At 42.3% G+C, this 14,282-nt stretch overlaps 2 protein-coding genes across 6 annotated transcripts; both read left to right on the plus strand.

The window, feature by feature from the left end:
* Positions 1 to 379: 379 nt before the first annotated feature.
* On the plus strand, positions 380 to 2,314 carry LOC119560538 (low choriolytic enzyme). Its single transcript, XM_037874026.1, is given in 3 exon segments — positions 380 to 626; positions 1,246 to 1,851; positions 2,115 to 2,314. Coding segments are annotated over 3 exon segments (1,053 nt in total).
* Positions 2,315 to 4,812: 2,498 nt separating this feature from the next.
* On the plus strand, positions 4,813 to 13,271 carry LOC119559842 (ATP-dependent RNA helicase p62). Of its 5 annotated transcripts, none has more exons than XM_037872938.1 (6): positions 4,813 to 4,876; positions 5,115 to 5,387; positions 8,634 to 9,752; positions 9,933 to 10,171; positions 12,028 to 12,206; positions 12,342 to 13,271. In XM_037872938.1, coding segments are annotated over exons 2-6 (1,752 nt in total). In that variant the 5' UTR covers positions 4,813 to 4,876; positions 5,115 to 5,385; the 3' UTR covers positions 12,555 to 13,271. The 5 variants fall into 5 exon arrangements, 4 of the variants coding, with proteins under 4 accessions (XP_037728866.1, XP_037728867.1, XP_037728864.1 ...); XM_037872939.1 differs by having other exon boundaries at positions 4,818 to 4,876; positions 5,112 to 5,387; XR_005220972.1 differs by lacking the exons at positions 4,813 to 4,876; positions 12,342 to 13,271 and adding exons at positions 7,516 to 7,665; positions 10,720 to 11,713 and having other exon boundaries at positions 5,258 to 5,387; positions 12,028 to 12,169.
* Positions 13,272 to 14,282: the final 1,011 nt, after the last annotated feature.

The following is a 14,282-nucleotide window of genomic DNA, read 5'->3' on the forward strand; positions in this document are numbered from 1 at the left end:
CAGAAATCATTGAGAGTCGTTGCCCAAAGCCGCTAACTCGGTTTAAATTACGTGAACGACCAGTCAAGTTTAATCGGAGAGTTTCGGGCGAACTTGATCAGAGAGTTTAAGCCCAGTTTTACCGGGGAGATTAGGCGCTGTTTGATCAGAGATATATTGGTGTAAAAGTGAGAGGGAAGTGAGGTGCAATAGATTTGGGCTTTGTTTACACGCGGCCGATTGCGTGGCGTCTGCCCAACATTCAACATTATTTAGTTTTTATTTTCGCACATTTTGCATAAATTAAGGTGCCGAGACTGCAGACTGGTGGGGGCTGCTTGGGCTCTTGGGCTCTCGGCCAGGTTCAGTTACCAATTTCGTGTGCAGCCGTTCGGTTTGAATGCGGCATGGCGTGGATACAGTGAGCACATAACGATCGAGTGGAAATATAGTCACAGCAAAGGCGAATCGCAGCTCTATAATGTGTGCACAGTTGAGTGGATCGGCGGTGGTGCAGGTGGTTGTGCTATTGGTGGTGCTAGTGATGATATCGGCACCACCGGCCAGTGAAAGTGCCAAGCTCCCGGAACGCCGATATCCCGCTGGAGTGGATTTCTTCGAGCACGAGTTCACCAGCGTCACGGAAGGTTCGTTCCACTCCCAAAAAATGTCTTAAGCCATAAAAATACTTTTTGTTTCATCTATCGGGACTAAGATGTTGTGCCTCTAAGTACCATGGATAAACAAACAAATTAGTAAAATATAACACAATTTGTTTTCCATTTTTTTGTTCAAGAATATGCTATCTAAAAAACCAATCTGATCTGGATAAAAGTGTCGGGGTGGAATTTTCAAAGTTAAAGAATGGAAGTATATCAAATATTACTTAAGTTTTAAGGTTTTTTGTTTATAAATCATATTTATTTGAGAGGGAAAATACCCCATCTCCCGTCCCCTAAGTCCTCGCCTGTGCTCAATTAATATCGAATAATCTAGGTAGAATATAAATTAATGGAAGAGAGGTACTATATGTATGTAAGTTGTTACCTTTTTCACCTCACACTTGGTCGCCGGCTTATAAAACTACATATTTTCAACTTCGACTGGAAACGTTAGGACATCTATAAAAAATACAAAACAAGACTTTAGCGACGAAATTATTTAAAAAGATTTTTTAATTATTTATTTAACCTCATTTTCGTTATTGATTTGTTTTTGTAATATTCTGAAAACCAACTGGATTCCTTACCATACCTTCCCTTTCAGATGAATACGATCCTTATGGACCCGACATTGGTGACGACGACTTGGGAATTGACGATCCGGAAACAATGCCCCGACTATTTCAAGGAGATATTGCCATTGATCCATACACCTATATCACCCTCCGACTGGGTGTTAATCCAATGAGACATCCAAAACGACTTTGGCCCAACGGCACTATTCCCTTCGAGATAAGCCCTCGATACGCAAATCCAGAAAGGCAGGCTATAGTTCAAGCCGTGAAAACCTTCAATTCCCTAACTTGCGTGCATTTTGTGCCCTACGATGGGGAAGTGGATGACTACCTGTTGATCGAACCGCCCTTAGAAGGGCCCCAAGGATGTTGGTCCTATGTGGGCCGAAGGGGAGGAGAACAAGTGGTGTCCCTCCAACGACCCGATGAAAACAGTGCCCATTGCTTCAGCAGCGAGGGAAGAATAATGCACGAACTAATGCACGCTATAGGCATATATCACGAACAATCCCGAGCTGATCGCGACAACTTTGTCAAGATCCACTGGGACAATATCGTCCCTCGATTCAAAAAGAACTTCAAACTGGTCTCAAAGAAAAAGGGGAAGTACGCCTTCGACTACGATTACAACTCAGGTAAAGTATATATCAAAAGTGGAACGTTAGGTTCATCCTTTCCAAGTAAAGCATATTTAATATCATTATGGATTTGTGTTATTTATTAAACATATAATACAATTTTCTTAATTTAAAATATATATATATTTGCAAATATGCTAGTAATATATTCCTATATATACAAATTGAAATTTTATTTTTAAACTTTATTTTGTGCCGTGCTCTCCTAACTAATATGTTTCATTTTTCCGACTAAAAAAACCTTTTTTTATTTTATTCAGTGATGCACTACGGGGAATTTTACTTCAGTAAGCGAAAGGGTGAAAAGCCCACTATGACCCCCCTGCAACCTGGAGTTAGGATCGGACAACGAAAGACCATCAGCAAGATCGACTGCCTCAAAATCAACGAGCTTTACGGCTGCTTGCAGGGCCGAAGGGCAAAAATGTATCGCAGCTTTTGCCATCTACTTGGGCTATAAAAGGAATCTGATTAAGAAATTTTTATAAATCACATTGATTTGTTGCTTTTAAATTATTTTGTAAACTTGAATAAAAAGTAAATAAGAAAAAAAATTAAATTTTAGATTGCAAAAGTTATCCATAAAAAGGATGTGGTTGCTTAAAAATTTGTTTAATCTTTTAAAAGTTACATCTACTTAAAGCGAAAAGGTAATCTTTTTAAATGGTGGCAACCTTAAACGCTATAGCCCTCAAAAAACGTTTTTAATTAATTGTGGCGTACACTATACTAAAAAAATTTAATAAAAATTAAAAAAATATTTTTTTTAAGTCGACGGCTAAAAATAACTACAAATAATGGAAAATAACACAATGCTCTAGGTGACCGGATTTTCTGATATCGACCCGCAGATTGAATTATTCTTTAAATCCGTGAAATAAACTTGTTTACACAGGTATCTTACAGGAATTTTACATGACCCCGAGTGAATGTTTTATATTACATTTTGAAAATGCTTTAAACAAATACATGATCCGTGAAAATTAATTTTTGCTTTGAAGAGGTAGCTAACATAAACATTTTATAAAATATATTTTTGTTTAATTACGCAGCTTTGACTCAATGCGTTTAAAGTTTAAACTTTAAACTCTCGTAAACATCAGTATTTCGTGGAACTCTGAAATGGTTTGAGTCTTTGCTAATTGTCTACTTTTTACTTGCGGGCTGTGATTCAGCGGTTAAGAATACGTCAAAATATTGAACATTTAAAATTAATAAAAAATAGTGACCTATTAACTTAATTTCGAAAAACATGAAATTTTTCTATAGAAAGACTCCCTTAAAACAAGTAAACATATGTCAGAAAACAAAAAAATGTCTTTTTTAAAAGGGGATTTATATTAGTGCAACAGGATCCAGCTCTTGCTAAGAAGGAAATAAGCTGGAGGATGGACATTTCCTTTAAAAAAGCATAGCCATATTTAGTATCAAGATGAGATCAATTTATAGGGCTGTTTCCTAAATTTTCTTAATGGTTCTTAATTGGTAAGTAAAATTGGTTTCGTCTCGTGTTATTTTATTTTATTAAATGGTTGATCACTTGTAGTGAAATTTTAATATCTTGGAAGCGAACGGTGGTGTTGGCCGTGGTGTGGTGCTACATATTGTGAACAAAAATAATAGCGCTAATAATAGCTCTAAATCTAAATGGCAAAAACATTAGAACTGGAAGGGAATCAACTTGACTATTGTAAGGTAATAATAAATGTAATATAATTGTACACATGGTATAACCAAAAATATTTTCTCTTTATTTTAGGAGCATTAAAAGGATACAACAACCCTAGCAATGTTGTTTGCAATTGTATCCGACAGGAGACGCGCATTAAAATCAAATATCTTTGATAAGCTCTTGTTCTTGATATCTATAAAAAAAATTTTTAATTGTTAATTTTATGTTTTAACTGAAAACATCGATGTTTCATCGATGCTTACCTTCAAAAACATAGAAAACATCGATGGTCCCAAACATCGATTGTTTTCTACCTCTATCAATTTATGAAAAGCAAAAATGTCTTTATGTTCCATCTTAAAAATACAAGGAAACGCCAAGTACAGAAACCTAAACTCCGAATAAAAAATACTGAACAAAACACTCGCTGCAGCGAGTTGTAGCAAATCTAGCCATGCCCGTCTGTCCGTATGAACGCTGTGATCTCGAAAACCTTAAATGCTGCAATACTGGGATTACAGTACTGCAAATTCTAGAGATTCCTGCGCAGCGCAAGTTTGATTCTTCAGTGTGCCACGCCCACTCTAACGCCTACAAACCGCTCAACACTGGCTCCTACAGATTTAGTGCTAAAATACAAATTTTAACTGCATTGTATTGTTCCCATCAACCCCTATCGATTGGCCACGCCCTTTTTAACGGCCACAAACTTCAAAAAATCGTAAATATGAACGCGGATGTTCAGATTTTGGGATTTCAGTATTAGATCTCGCTTTGCTGATTTATGACTTTACCTGAGTAAAGGGTATTTGATAGCGAGGCACTCAACTATAGCGTTCTTCCTTGTTGTTTTTGTAAAATGTGTTCCATCGTCATTCTATCGTCCAGAAGTGACTATGAAGTGACTTCTACGCGATATATGAACATTTTGTTTTGTAAAATGTGTTTTATCGTGTTTCTGTCTTCCATAAAGTAACCAAGTGACTTCTTTGCGATGGCGATAGAATTATCGCCCTTTTGCTTGCAGGGAGAGATCATTTTTTAAAACCAATTATTTAAATCTAGGTTGATTACCCTAACATGTACAGCCAAATATTGGTTTTTAAATAACAAGCACGTAAAGTATACATTTTTAGATATATGTACAATATAATTTAGATTTTAAAAAAAGTTCTTATGGTAAAACAAGGACTGAACTTGGCGGGCACTCGGCCAGGAAATATCGATAGTCGCAGCCAGCAGCAGAGGGTCACTCTAACGGCATTTTTCCCATTCGCTCAGCGGTCACACTAGACCTCAGCTCGATTTTTCCCCTCCGTCTAGGGTCACTCTAATTTTGGACGAGGTTAGGTAAGACACGCGCGGATGTCGCGCTGCCGAAGTGAAATCGGCCATTAGCATAACCGAAAAGTGAACTTGGGTCGTGGTGAAATATGCTTAAGCTAGTGCAGTACTTAGCGCCCCGCGTGGGCGGCGCCACGCCCCAATCGGCCGCCTGCGGCTGGGGCAACTTGCTATTGATTTCCCCGAGAAGTTCAGAGAAATGTATAACGCAACGTCGCCATTTTCTTTTCTCCTCCGCCAGCAGCAGCGGTACTTTCGCTTCTTCTTCGCTCTGCAACGAACACCGACAACAGTTCTACGGGAGTCACAGGAATCGGGAGATAGCCCCAGCACTACTATCCAATACCAGATATAGTAGTCCTCAGACCCAGTCGCAGCGTGCGTTTCGAGACAGTTCGAAACCAGAACCAGACGACTCTACGGATTCCACCCCGAAAGCAGAGCAGCGGACGAGAAGGAAATCGCTTTTTACCGATCCCGACGAGAATACAGAGGAAATCAAGATTGAAGGAATAATGTAAGTGGAGAATTTCTTATGAAATGGTTTGGGTATTTTCCGCTGTCGCCATTTTATCACCCTTCGTGTTTTTTTTTTCTCTACACCTACGAAGGCGAGTGAGAGGTGATGAGTAATTAGTGGCAGCGAAAAGAGAAGAAGGGGAGGGAAACGGAGAGAGAAAAACACATGGTTTGCTAAATTTTGACAGCGGAGGTTTTTCGGCTTTTTTTTGTTTGTCCCCCACATCCGCAAAAGAATGGCAAAAGCAACAAGAACGACAGCGCACGTCATAAAAAGAATTTGCCTGATTTGTGAAACGTGTTCTTGCTTCGTTTGCTTTTTTATAGCATTTTAATTTGTCTGTATGCCCCGAACACGAACACGCGCACACACACAGCGGCGCGGCAACATGGCTGTGTGTGTGTATGCCTGTTGACGGCGGCATTTTCGCGTGCTCGTATAACAGTTTCGGGTGTGTATAACAGTCGGCGGCTGTCACTGGCTAGCGCCATCCCGCTCACTCGCCAGCATGCCTTTCTCTCGTGCTCTTTGCCCCGCTCACACGAGGTTTTGTAGAGATATCGCGATATTTTTAGTAGTTGCCATAATTTACAGACCAACTTCTAAGGCCCCAACTTCTGTAACTCCGCAAGCTGCGGAATCAAATTCTTAAATGTAGGTTAGGTACCAAAAATATTTATATAGCTATCTTATTTCAGTGTGTATATATTGTAGCCATTTTCATTATCCGAGGAATAATAGTATTATGTATGTATACTTCTGTCGGTTTCAGTAGAGATCTCATTATGTTTGTGGTGGAGGTTTAATGGATTTGAAATAAATCTCACAATGTTTGTTATCATTTTTTTTTTCGGAACTGTTATCACGCTTTTTTCTACGCCGCAAATTTATACTTTTAGTCAGCTTTGTATTCCTATTTGTGGGTTTTATAATTAAATGTGAAAAGTGCTATATGTATAAAAAGTGTTACAGGCACTAAATGCCAACATTTAATTTATTGAAAATAAGTTAATTTAGTTCTCTTTTCATTAAACATTGACTTATTTTGTAAAAAATGATAAATGTTTTAACATAACTCAAAACTAATGTTACCAAGTTCAGGCTATAAGAAGTAACAAAAACAAGCATCAAGTATTGAATTGTAATAGTTACCCAGTTCGTGAACAACCCCATCACATAAACGGCCCCATTAGTCTAAAATGTCAAATGACGCCAATTGATTATGATGAGGAGTTTCCCCCTTTTGGCGAGCTTGCGATTCGTCTTTTCGCATGTCAAAAAGCGACAGGTAGACACACAGAAAGTCAGAGGTGCCCCTGTGACTTGCCCAGCCCCCTCGGTTGTTTGCCCCCCTCGAAACTAGGCACAAGACATTTGGCTGTCTCATAAATGTTCGGAGCGTTCCGCTCCGTTAGTTGGGCACAAATGTTAGCGTGCCACTGGGTCCTACAAACAGTCGTTCGGGGCGGGATGGGGTCCCAAATTGACAGAGCAATAGACAAGCAAACGCGGGAATGGATTGGGGGTTGGATTTGCATAGTGCACCCCATAGTGATGCCCACTAAGAATCACGAAAATCAGTCTAGAAAAACAATTTTAAATCCATATTTTTAGGCAAAATTCAGCCACTTAAATAGAAACACACATATTTAATTAAGTTTATTCGAATCATATACATCGAATCCTATTGTTTGGTTGCTTATATACACCATTGATATGAATTAACCAGTAATCCAACCTAACTGTAACTAAAAACTATCTTATTCAACCGTATTTTTATATTCAATGCCATTTTGATTACATAAACATATTTTTAAATAAATAATTCTTCTAGTGATTTGTACGATCGTCTTTATAAGACTATAGCCAGATCTGACCAGAAACTAGACAAGTTTAGCAGTACCAGCGACCCCATGTTGATTAATGCCAGAGCAATAAACAGTGTTTTGTTCGCAGGGTTGTTTAGTTGAGCAGTTTAGGGCAGATAAATTGGGGTGGAAAGCGGTGGGCGGGAGTAATAGTAACCCTGCTCGAATTGCATGTTGTTGTCAATCAAATTTGCCTTACTGTTTGTATTATTCGAAATTTATTTAATTTCCCTAACACGCAATTAGTTTTATTTAAGTTTATTGCGGTTGTAGCACAACTCCATGTCAGCTGTTTAGCAGCGTCGAAAGAAATCGAAAAGCGAAGAGTTACCTTATAAGTCGACCAGTCGCAGTTGAAATCCAAGTCCCAACTAGCAGACGTCTAAAAACGGCAGCATGCGAGCAAAGTAAGCCAAGTCACTCGTTTCTTTTTCCCCAATTTTCTGCTAAAGAAATTCTTAAGAAAAGAAAATGCAGCTGTCGAGGCCGAGCCGAAGAATAGAAGTCAGTTAAATGTTGTTAAATTCTTGAAGGTTGTTTTGCTCAAAAAACAAAAAAAAACCGAATTGATACCAGCAAGTTTTTCGGCAAAGTGCGCAGCACAAAATAATTTTAGATGGAAGATAAGAAGGCATTGATTAAACAAATGTACATCGTAAAACGCAATGAGATTGTCACACGATATTACAACTATCATTAAGATTGTGCTGTAAAAGTATTCTTCAATTCGAAGTAAAGTCCTGACATCATTTCTATAGGCTCAGTTCTAACAATAATTCAAAATGATTTCATATACCTTGCAAAATATTCGAAAAGTTTCACCAAAACTCGGGATTGCAATATAAACGAAATTAAATAGTTTGTTTTTTCAATAAAGAAACCAAAGCCCATGATATGTGACACCAAGCAAATTGTGCTTTATGCTAACTAAGCATAAACAGCCATTGGACAGAACATTAAACCGTCGATCGTACATTTGTGCTTATGTAGAACAAATTGGGAATTTCATTTATTTTACCATATAAATTGCATTTGTTCTAATATATAAAAAGGCATGAATGCAGTAGAGGTATGTGAGGATGGAATATGATTCAAAACACCAAGGGTATTGAATAATTGTTATGAATAACAAAGCCCAAAAAAGGGGTATTGTGAGACTGTATTATTTTTTTAAATAAATGTACAATACTTTTGGAACTTACCATTTCGGTTTGAATTAACCTCAAATAAATATAAATTAATGGAAAGTTAAAAAAAAAGCTGCAAGATGATAAAGATGTAATCCTTCTTTTCTTGAGCGTTCCTTTTCATTTCAATTTAATTTCATTAGTATTTTCTCCTTAATTATACTAATTTACCTTGCTTTTTTTTCCAGGGCACCACACGATCGCGACTTTGGTCACAGTGGACGTGGCGGTCGCGGAGGCGATCGCGGCGGTGATGACCGTCGCGGAGGAGGCGGCGGTGGCGGCAATCGCTTCGGTGGCGGAGGCGGCGGTGGCGACTACCATGGCGTAAGGAACGGTCGCATCGAGAAGCGCCGCGATGACCGCGGAGGCGGCAATCGTTTCGGAGGCGGCGGCGGTGGCGGATTCGGAGGCGATCGCCGTGGAGGAGGTGGCGGAAGCCAGGATCTCCCCATGCGCCCGGTCGACTTCTCCAACCTGGCTCCCTTCAAGAAGAACTTCTACCAGGAGCACCCCAGCGTGGCCGGCCGTTCCCCCTACGAGGTCCAGCGGTATCGCGACGAACAAGAGATCACAGTGCGCGGACAGGCGCAGAATCCCATCCAGGACTTCTCAGAGGTCTATCTGCCCGACTACGTCATGAAGGAGATCCGCAGACAGGGCTACAAGGCGCCCACCGCCATCCAGGCTCAGGGCTGGCCCATCGCCATGAGTGGCTCGAACTTCGTGGGTATTGCCAAGACAGGATCCGGCAAGACCCTGGGCTACATTCTGCCCGCCATTGTCCACATCAACAACCAACAGCCGCTGCAGAGGGGAGACGGACCCATCGCCCTCGTGCTGGCCCCCACCAGGGAGCTGGCCCAACAGATCCAGCAGGTGGCCACCGAATTCGGTTCCGCCTCGTATGTGCGCAACACCTGCGTCTTCGGCGGCGCCCCGAAGGGCGGCCAAATGCGGGATCTGCAGCGCGGCTGCGAGATCGTCATTGCAACTCCCGGACGTCTCATTGATTTCCTATCCGCCGGATCTACTAACCTGAAGCGTTGCACCTACCTCGTGCTGGACGAGGCCGACCGCATGTTGGACATGGGTTTCGAGCCCCAGATCAGAAAGATCGTCTCGCAGATTCGGCCCGACCGGCAGACGCTCATGTGGAGCGCCACCTGGCCCAAGGAGGTTAAGCAACTGGCCGAGGACTTTTTGGGCAACTACATCCAGATCAACATTGGATCGCTGGAGCTGTCCGCGAACCACAACATCCGCCAGGTGGTGGACGTTTGTGACGAGTTCAGCAAGGAGGAGAAGTAAGTAGACAATGACATGTCTTGAATCTAAAAGTACTTCGATATTATTAAGGGCTTTCGTATTAAATTTGAATGCATTTATGCATTGTTCGATTCATCCCGATTAAAAAGAAATGAAAGATACAATGATTTTTCTGGTGAAACATATAAAACTAATTATATTCTTCTTTATAAACTTAGATTGAAGACCCTCCTGTCCGACATCTATGACACCAGCGAGAGCCCCGGCAAAATCATCATTTTCGTGGAGACGAAGCGACGCGTGGACAACTTAGTGCGCTTCATCCGCAGCTTCGGCGTCCGCTGTGGAGCGATTCACGGCGACAAGTCGCAATCGGAGCGAGACTTTGTCCTGCGCGAGTTCCGCTCGGGCAAGTCCAACATCCTGGTGGCCACAGATGTGGCAGCCCGTGGACTGGGTAAGTTTGCTCCCGCACCGGCGTAGAATACCTCGTAGTTTGCGGCCGGAGGAAGGAATGTATTGGAGGGGCCTGCTAGCGATAAGGTTACACTTGCTAGGGCCATTGCTTACATACCATCACCACAAGAGAATACCGCACCTAACCGATCACCCACCATCATTACACACTACCACATTTTGCGAGCAGAACCTAAACCTTACAACCCAACACCCGAATCCCCTAACCGCACCTAGAGACATATCCCGGTATATCGAATCCACATCTAGCGAGCGCGCCAATTCAGAAACAGTTTTTTAGACATAAGCCGAATGCCAAAATCGAATAATCAACTTGAACTTTTACCCCACCCCCTGACCCTGACCCACACCCCGCCCCCGCCCGAAATACCCTGCCCAACCCCTGCTAAAAATGTATGAAATGCATATGCTCCATATGCATTGCGGTGTACCTGGTACACGACTTTGGTCTTTGTGCGTGTCTCTCTGCCTCTTTCTCTCTCTCTCTCCCCTCTCTCTCTCTCTTTCTTGTTTCTTTCTCGTTTACAGAGGCCGATTTTGGTAGTATGATGGGGAGGATAATGAATGAGCGGCGACCACTGCGAACACTCGTGACTTGAGCGACTTTTGCCAACATCAGAATCAGATCTGTTATGATATATGATGGTACCACACCCTGTGTGATACTATTGCGCAAAAGGACCGATGAAAGTTCTCAGATTCAGACGGTCGAGAGACACGAATATCGAATATCCCCAACATCATGCATCATATGTGGCCTCTGCAGTCCCCGACTTTTTGTTGAGAAAGAATGATATGCTATGATACGTTTTTGCGACCAAAGACTACCAACTACCAACCAATCAACCAAAGATCCAACAACAACAACTGAACCGATCCATCAGAGAGCCAGCTTTTCCCTCAGCAGTGGAAGGCGGAAGGCGGCGTGCAAAGTATAGAATGGGTGGCCTGGCCCTTGAGAAAGCACAAGAATTGGACATGCACCAAGTCGACAGCTACAGCCACAGCAAAAGCACATTGACACCACCCACAACACACATCACACTCCCAAATAAGAACACCCGACATTTGCTTGAACCAGAGAGGACGAGGTCAGGAGATGAGATGTATGTGCTTTCGAGGATCGAGACGAAGATGCTGCTGCTGCGTGCTGCGTCCTGCGTCCTCCAAAAAGATCACCACCACCAACCACCCACTACCCGCGTTTGCCGCCGCATCACAAAAGCCCACTGCTCCTGGACGAAAAGGCGGCCCGCTTGTTGTTGTTAATCCTCCCAAAAAAGTTGAAATCTAGATATTGGTCGTGTCTCCTCACGGTGGTCATCTCCAAAATGGTCCATGTGAGAAGAGAGCTTAGTCAGAGGCGCACGCGGCTCAATGCAACAAACTCTCCGCTTCGCCGTGCGATCGAGATCGCTACCTTGTTGTTTCTGGGGAGAGTTTGGACCACGAGCTGCGCGACGCCAATCAGAGATTTTGATTGAGAGAAAAATTGAGTGAAACAATTTATAGCACCAAGAAGGTAACGTACATTTTGAAACATTTTCTTTTTTTCTCTAAAAAACAAACAACCCACAAAACAAAAAACTACCATAGACTCCATAGTATGCTAACGTAAAAAAAATGCAAAAAAAGAAAAGACAAGTGTGTTCAAAGTGTTCAAGACATCTCGGAAAAACGCTAAAAATTGTTGCAAGCGAGCGCGCAGAGCGGAAAATCATTTGGCAATTTGAAAACTGTTCGTCAATTATATATTACTCCCCGATTAATTAGTATAAACAGCCAGGAGCTCGAGTCTAATCTGTGTGCCTTTTGTTTTCCCGGACATCTCTGTAGACGTGGACGGCATCAAGTATGTCATCAACTTTGACTACCCGCAAAACAGCGAGGACTACATCCATCGCATCGGTCGGACAGGACGATCCAACACAAAGGGCACCTCCTTTGCTTTCTTCACCAAGAACAATGCCAAGCAAGCCAAGGCGCTGGTCGACGTTCTCAGAGAGGCTAATCAGGTGAGTTGATTGCCCTGGGATCAATCTAATTAGGGAGTAGAATTGGCTAATAACACTTTAAAGCTGCTTCTCACTCGCCCTGAACTGACCTGACCTTGTGAGTAAAATACAAATCTAATGACTTATTTTCCCCAGGAAATCAACCCTGCCCTGGAAAATATGGCCCGCAACTCGCGCTACGACGGTGGCGGCGGACGCTCCCGCTACGGAGGCGGTGGCGGTGGAGGCGGCGGTCGCTTCGGCGGCGGCGGCTTCAAGAAGGGCAGCCTGAGCAACGGACGAGGCTTCGGAGGAGGCGGCGGCGGCGGCGGTGGCGGCGGCGAGGGCAGACACTCGCGCTTCGACTAGATCGGGGACGGAGAGCAGTAATAGAAGCTATAGGAACAGGAGTTTTCAGTAGCTAAACTAAACCGCGCTAGGCCCTAAGTTAAATTAAGTTCGTAGCCTAAGTTTAAGTTTTCGTACTACTTTCACCGAACCCGCTGACGGTTATTCTCAGATTTAAATTCAGACCCTTAATCCCCAATTAATGGAAACAACAAAAGCTAGCTATTTGAACATAGCTATTTTATGTTTAATGATTTGTAAGTTATTTGACGCCGAACCGCAAGGTCGGCACACAATCCAATTGAAAACATCAAAAACACTCTTTATTTAAACGCAAAAACCAATTTTCAAATATGATGTGATAATTTCTTAATTTAATGCCACGTATCACTAAACTAAAACAAATGAAATCGTAGCGCGAGGAGTGTAATGATGTAGTGGAGGAGGAAGTAAGGATCATTCCCGTCTGTCCCGTCGTGATGACAATGAACAAAGGCTGAAGAGCGACCTTTGTTTGATAAATAAATTCTTCAATTTACTTTTGGAAAATTAACTTTTGGGATACCTTTTATGGCTCAACCAGATTGTGTAGAGGAAGGAAAACAAACGGGAAACCACATTAACTACTGACACTAAATACAAAAGAAAAACTGTATGTACAAGCTGAGAATTTCTCACTTTCAATTTAATTTTTCGGAAAAAATAATAAACGTGTGTGTATACCTACTACAACCTAAACCAACAACAAAGCTGCAGTTTTATGTATTGAATTCAACTGTCCCGTGAGTGCCATGGTTTGTGGCTACAAAGGAATTCCATTTTCCATGAAAGGTTGCGGGTGTAACATAATCGTGATTGCAGAAATATTTCGCAGACATCATTAAGTGCGAGATTTGGCCGCTTTGGCAGAGTGTCAATAGCAGTGGCTGCCCCCTCGCAAATCGACAGATAAGAGCTGTGTTTGCTCCAGGGTGGAAATGCGAACGTTGCCAACCAAGCTGTTTTGTAGCCTTTCTAGGGCGGAAAGAATGACCATTTAAGGCGCTAAACATTTCGAAGCTGTTTAAAAAGACCGATGGTTTTTAGGTCCTACTGCCTTAGAAAATATTTAATGAAAATAATATGAAGGTGAATCAAAGTCGCAAATATTGAATTCGGATGAGGCAAGTCTTATACTTTTAATAATCAAATTCATTTACAAATTATTCAACCACCAGATATTCAATTTGGCCGACTATTCAAGTGCAAATTGAACTACAATATTTTAAAAACGACTGCTCATTGATGGACACAAAAATAAAGCAGTCATCCCAATTTACTCTGATTGCAGATTTCTTACTACTTACTGGGAATCGATAGTTGGCAGCACTGGTGCAAATAAATTTGGAGGAAGGATATCCGCCGTGTCTTCTGACACCACATTTAGACGCAATGAAGCCAATTCACTTTCGACTTGGCCTGTTTCGTGCCTGGGGTCCGCGTGCTCCCTTCGTGACGGGTCCTCAACCGTGCTCCTTATGACAAGTTAGTTGGGTTCTTGGGAGCAGCCCGGTCCACTTACCCCATTTGCACGACGCCCAAAGTTGTGGGCCGCTGCTCCATGGCGATTCCTGGGGCCCGATAATGACGCTTCTGGGGACGTGAATGTGGTCGGATTGGAGGTCCTGCGATTCGCTGGCTGATGAGGCGTCGCGTTCTTGCGGTTGCGGTGGAGCCGAGGAGGAAGTCATTTGTTAAATTGCTTGAATT

This window comes from Drosophila subpulchrella, unplaced genomic scaffold, assembly GCF_014743375.2.
Source record: "Drosophila subpulchrella strain 33 F10 #4 breed RU33 unplaced genomic scaffold, RU_Dsub_v1.1 Primary Assembly Seq354, whole genome shotgun sequence".
NCBI lineage: Eukaryota > Metazoa > Arthropoda > Insecta > Diptera > Drosophilidae > Drosophila > Drosophila subpulchrella.

Coding starts and splice junctions, on each gene's coding strand:
- LOC119559842 (XM_037872936.1), top strand. CDS start 4,960: ATGCTTAAGCTAGTGCAGTACTTAGCGCCCCGCGTGGGCGGCGCCACG. Junction 5,388..8,633: donor ATCAAGATTGAAGGAATAAT/GTAAGTGGAGAA, acceptor TTTTTTTTCCAG/GGCACCACACGATCGCGACT. Junction 12,207..12,341: donor TTCTCAGAGAGGCTAATCAG/GTGAGTTGATTG, acceptor TATTTTCCCCAG/GAAATCAACCCTGCCCTGGA.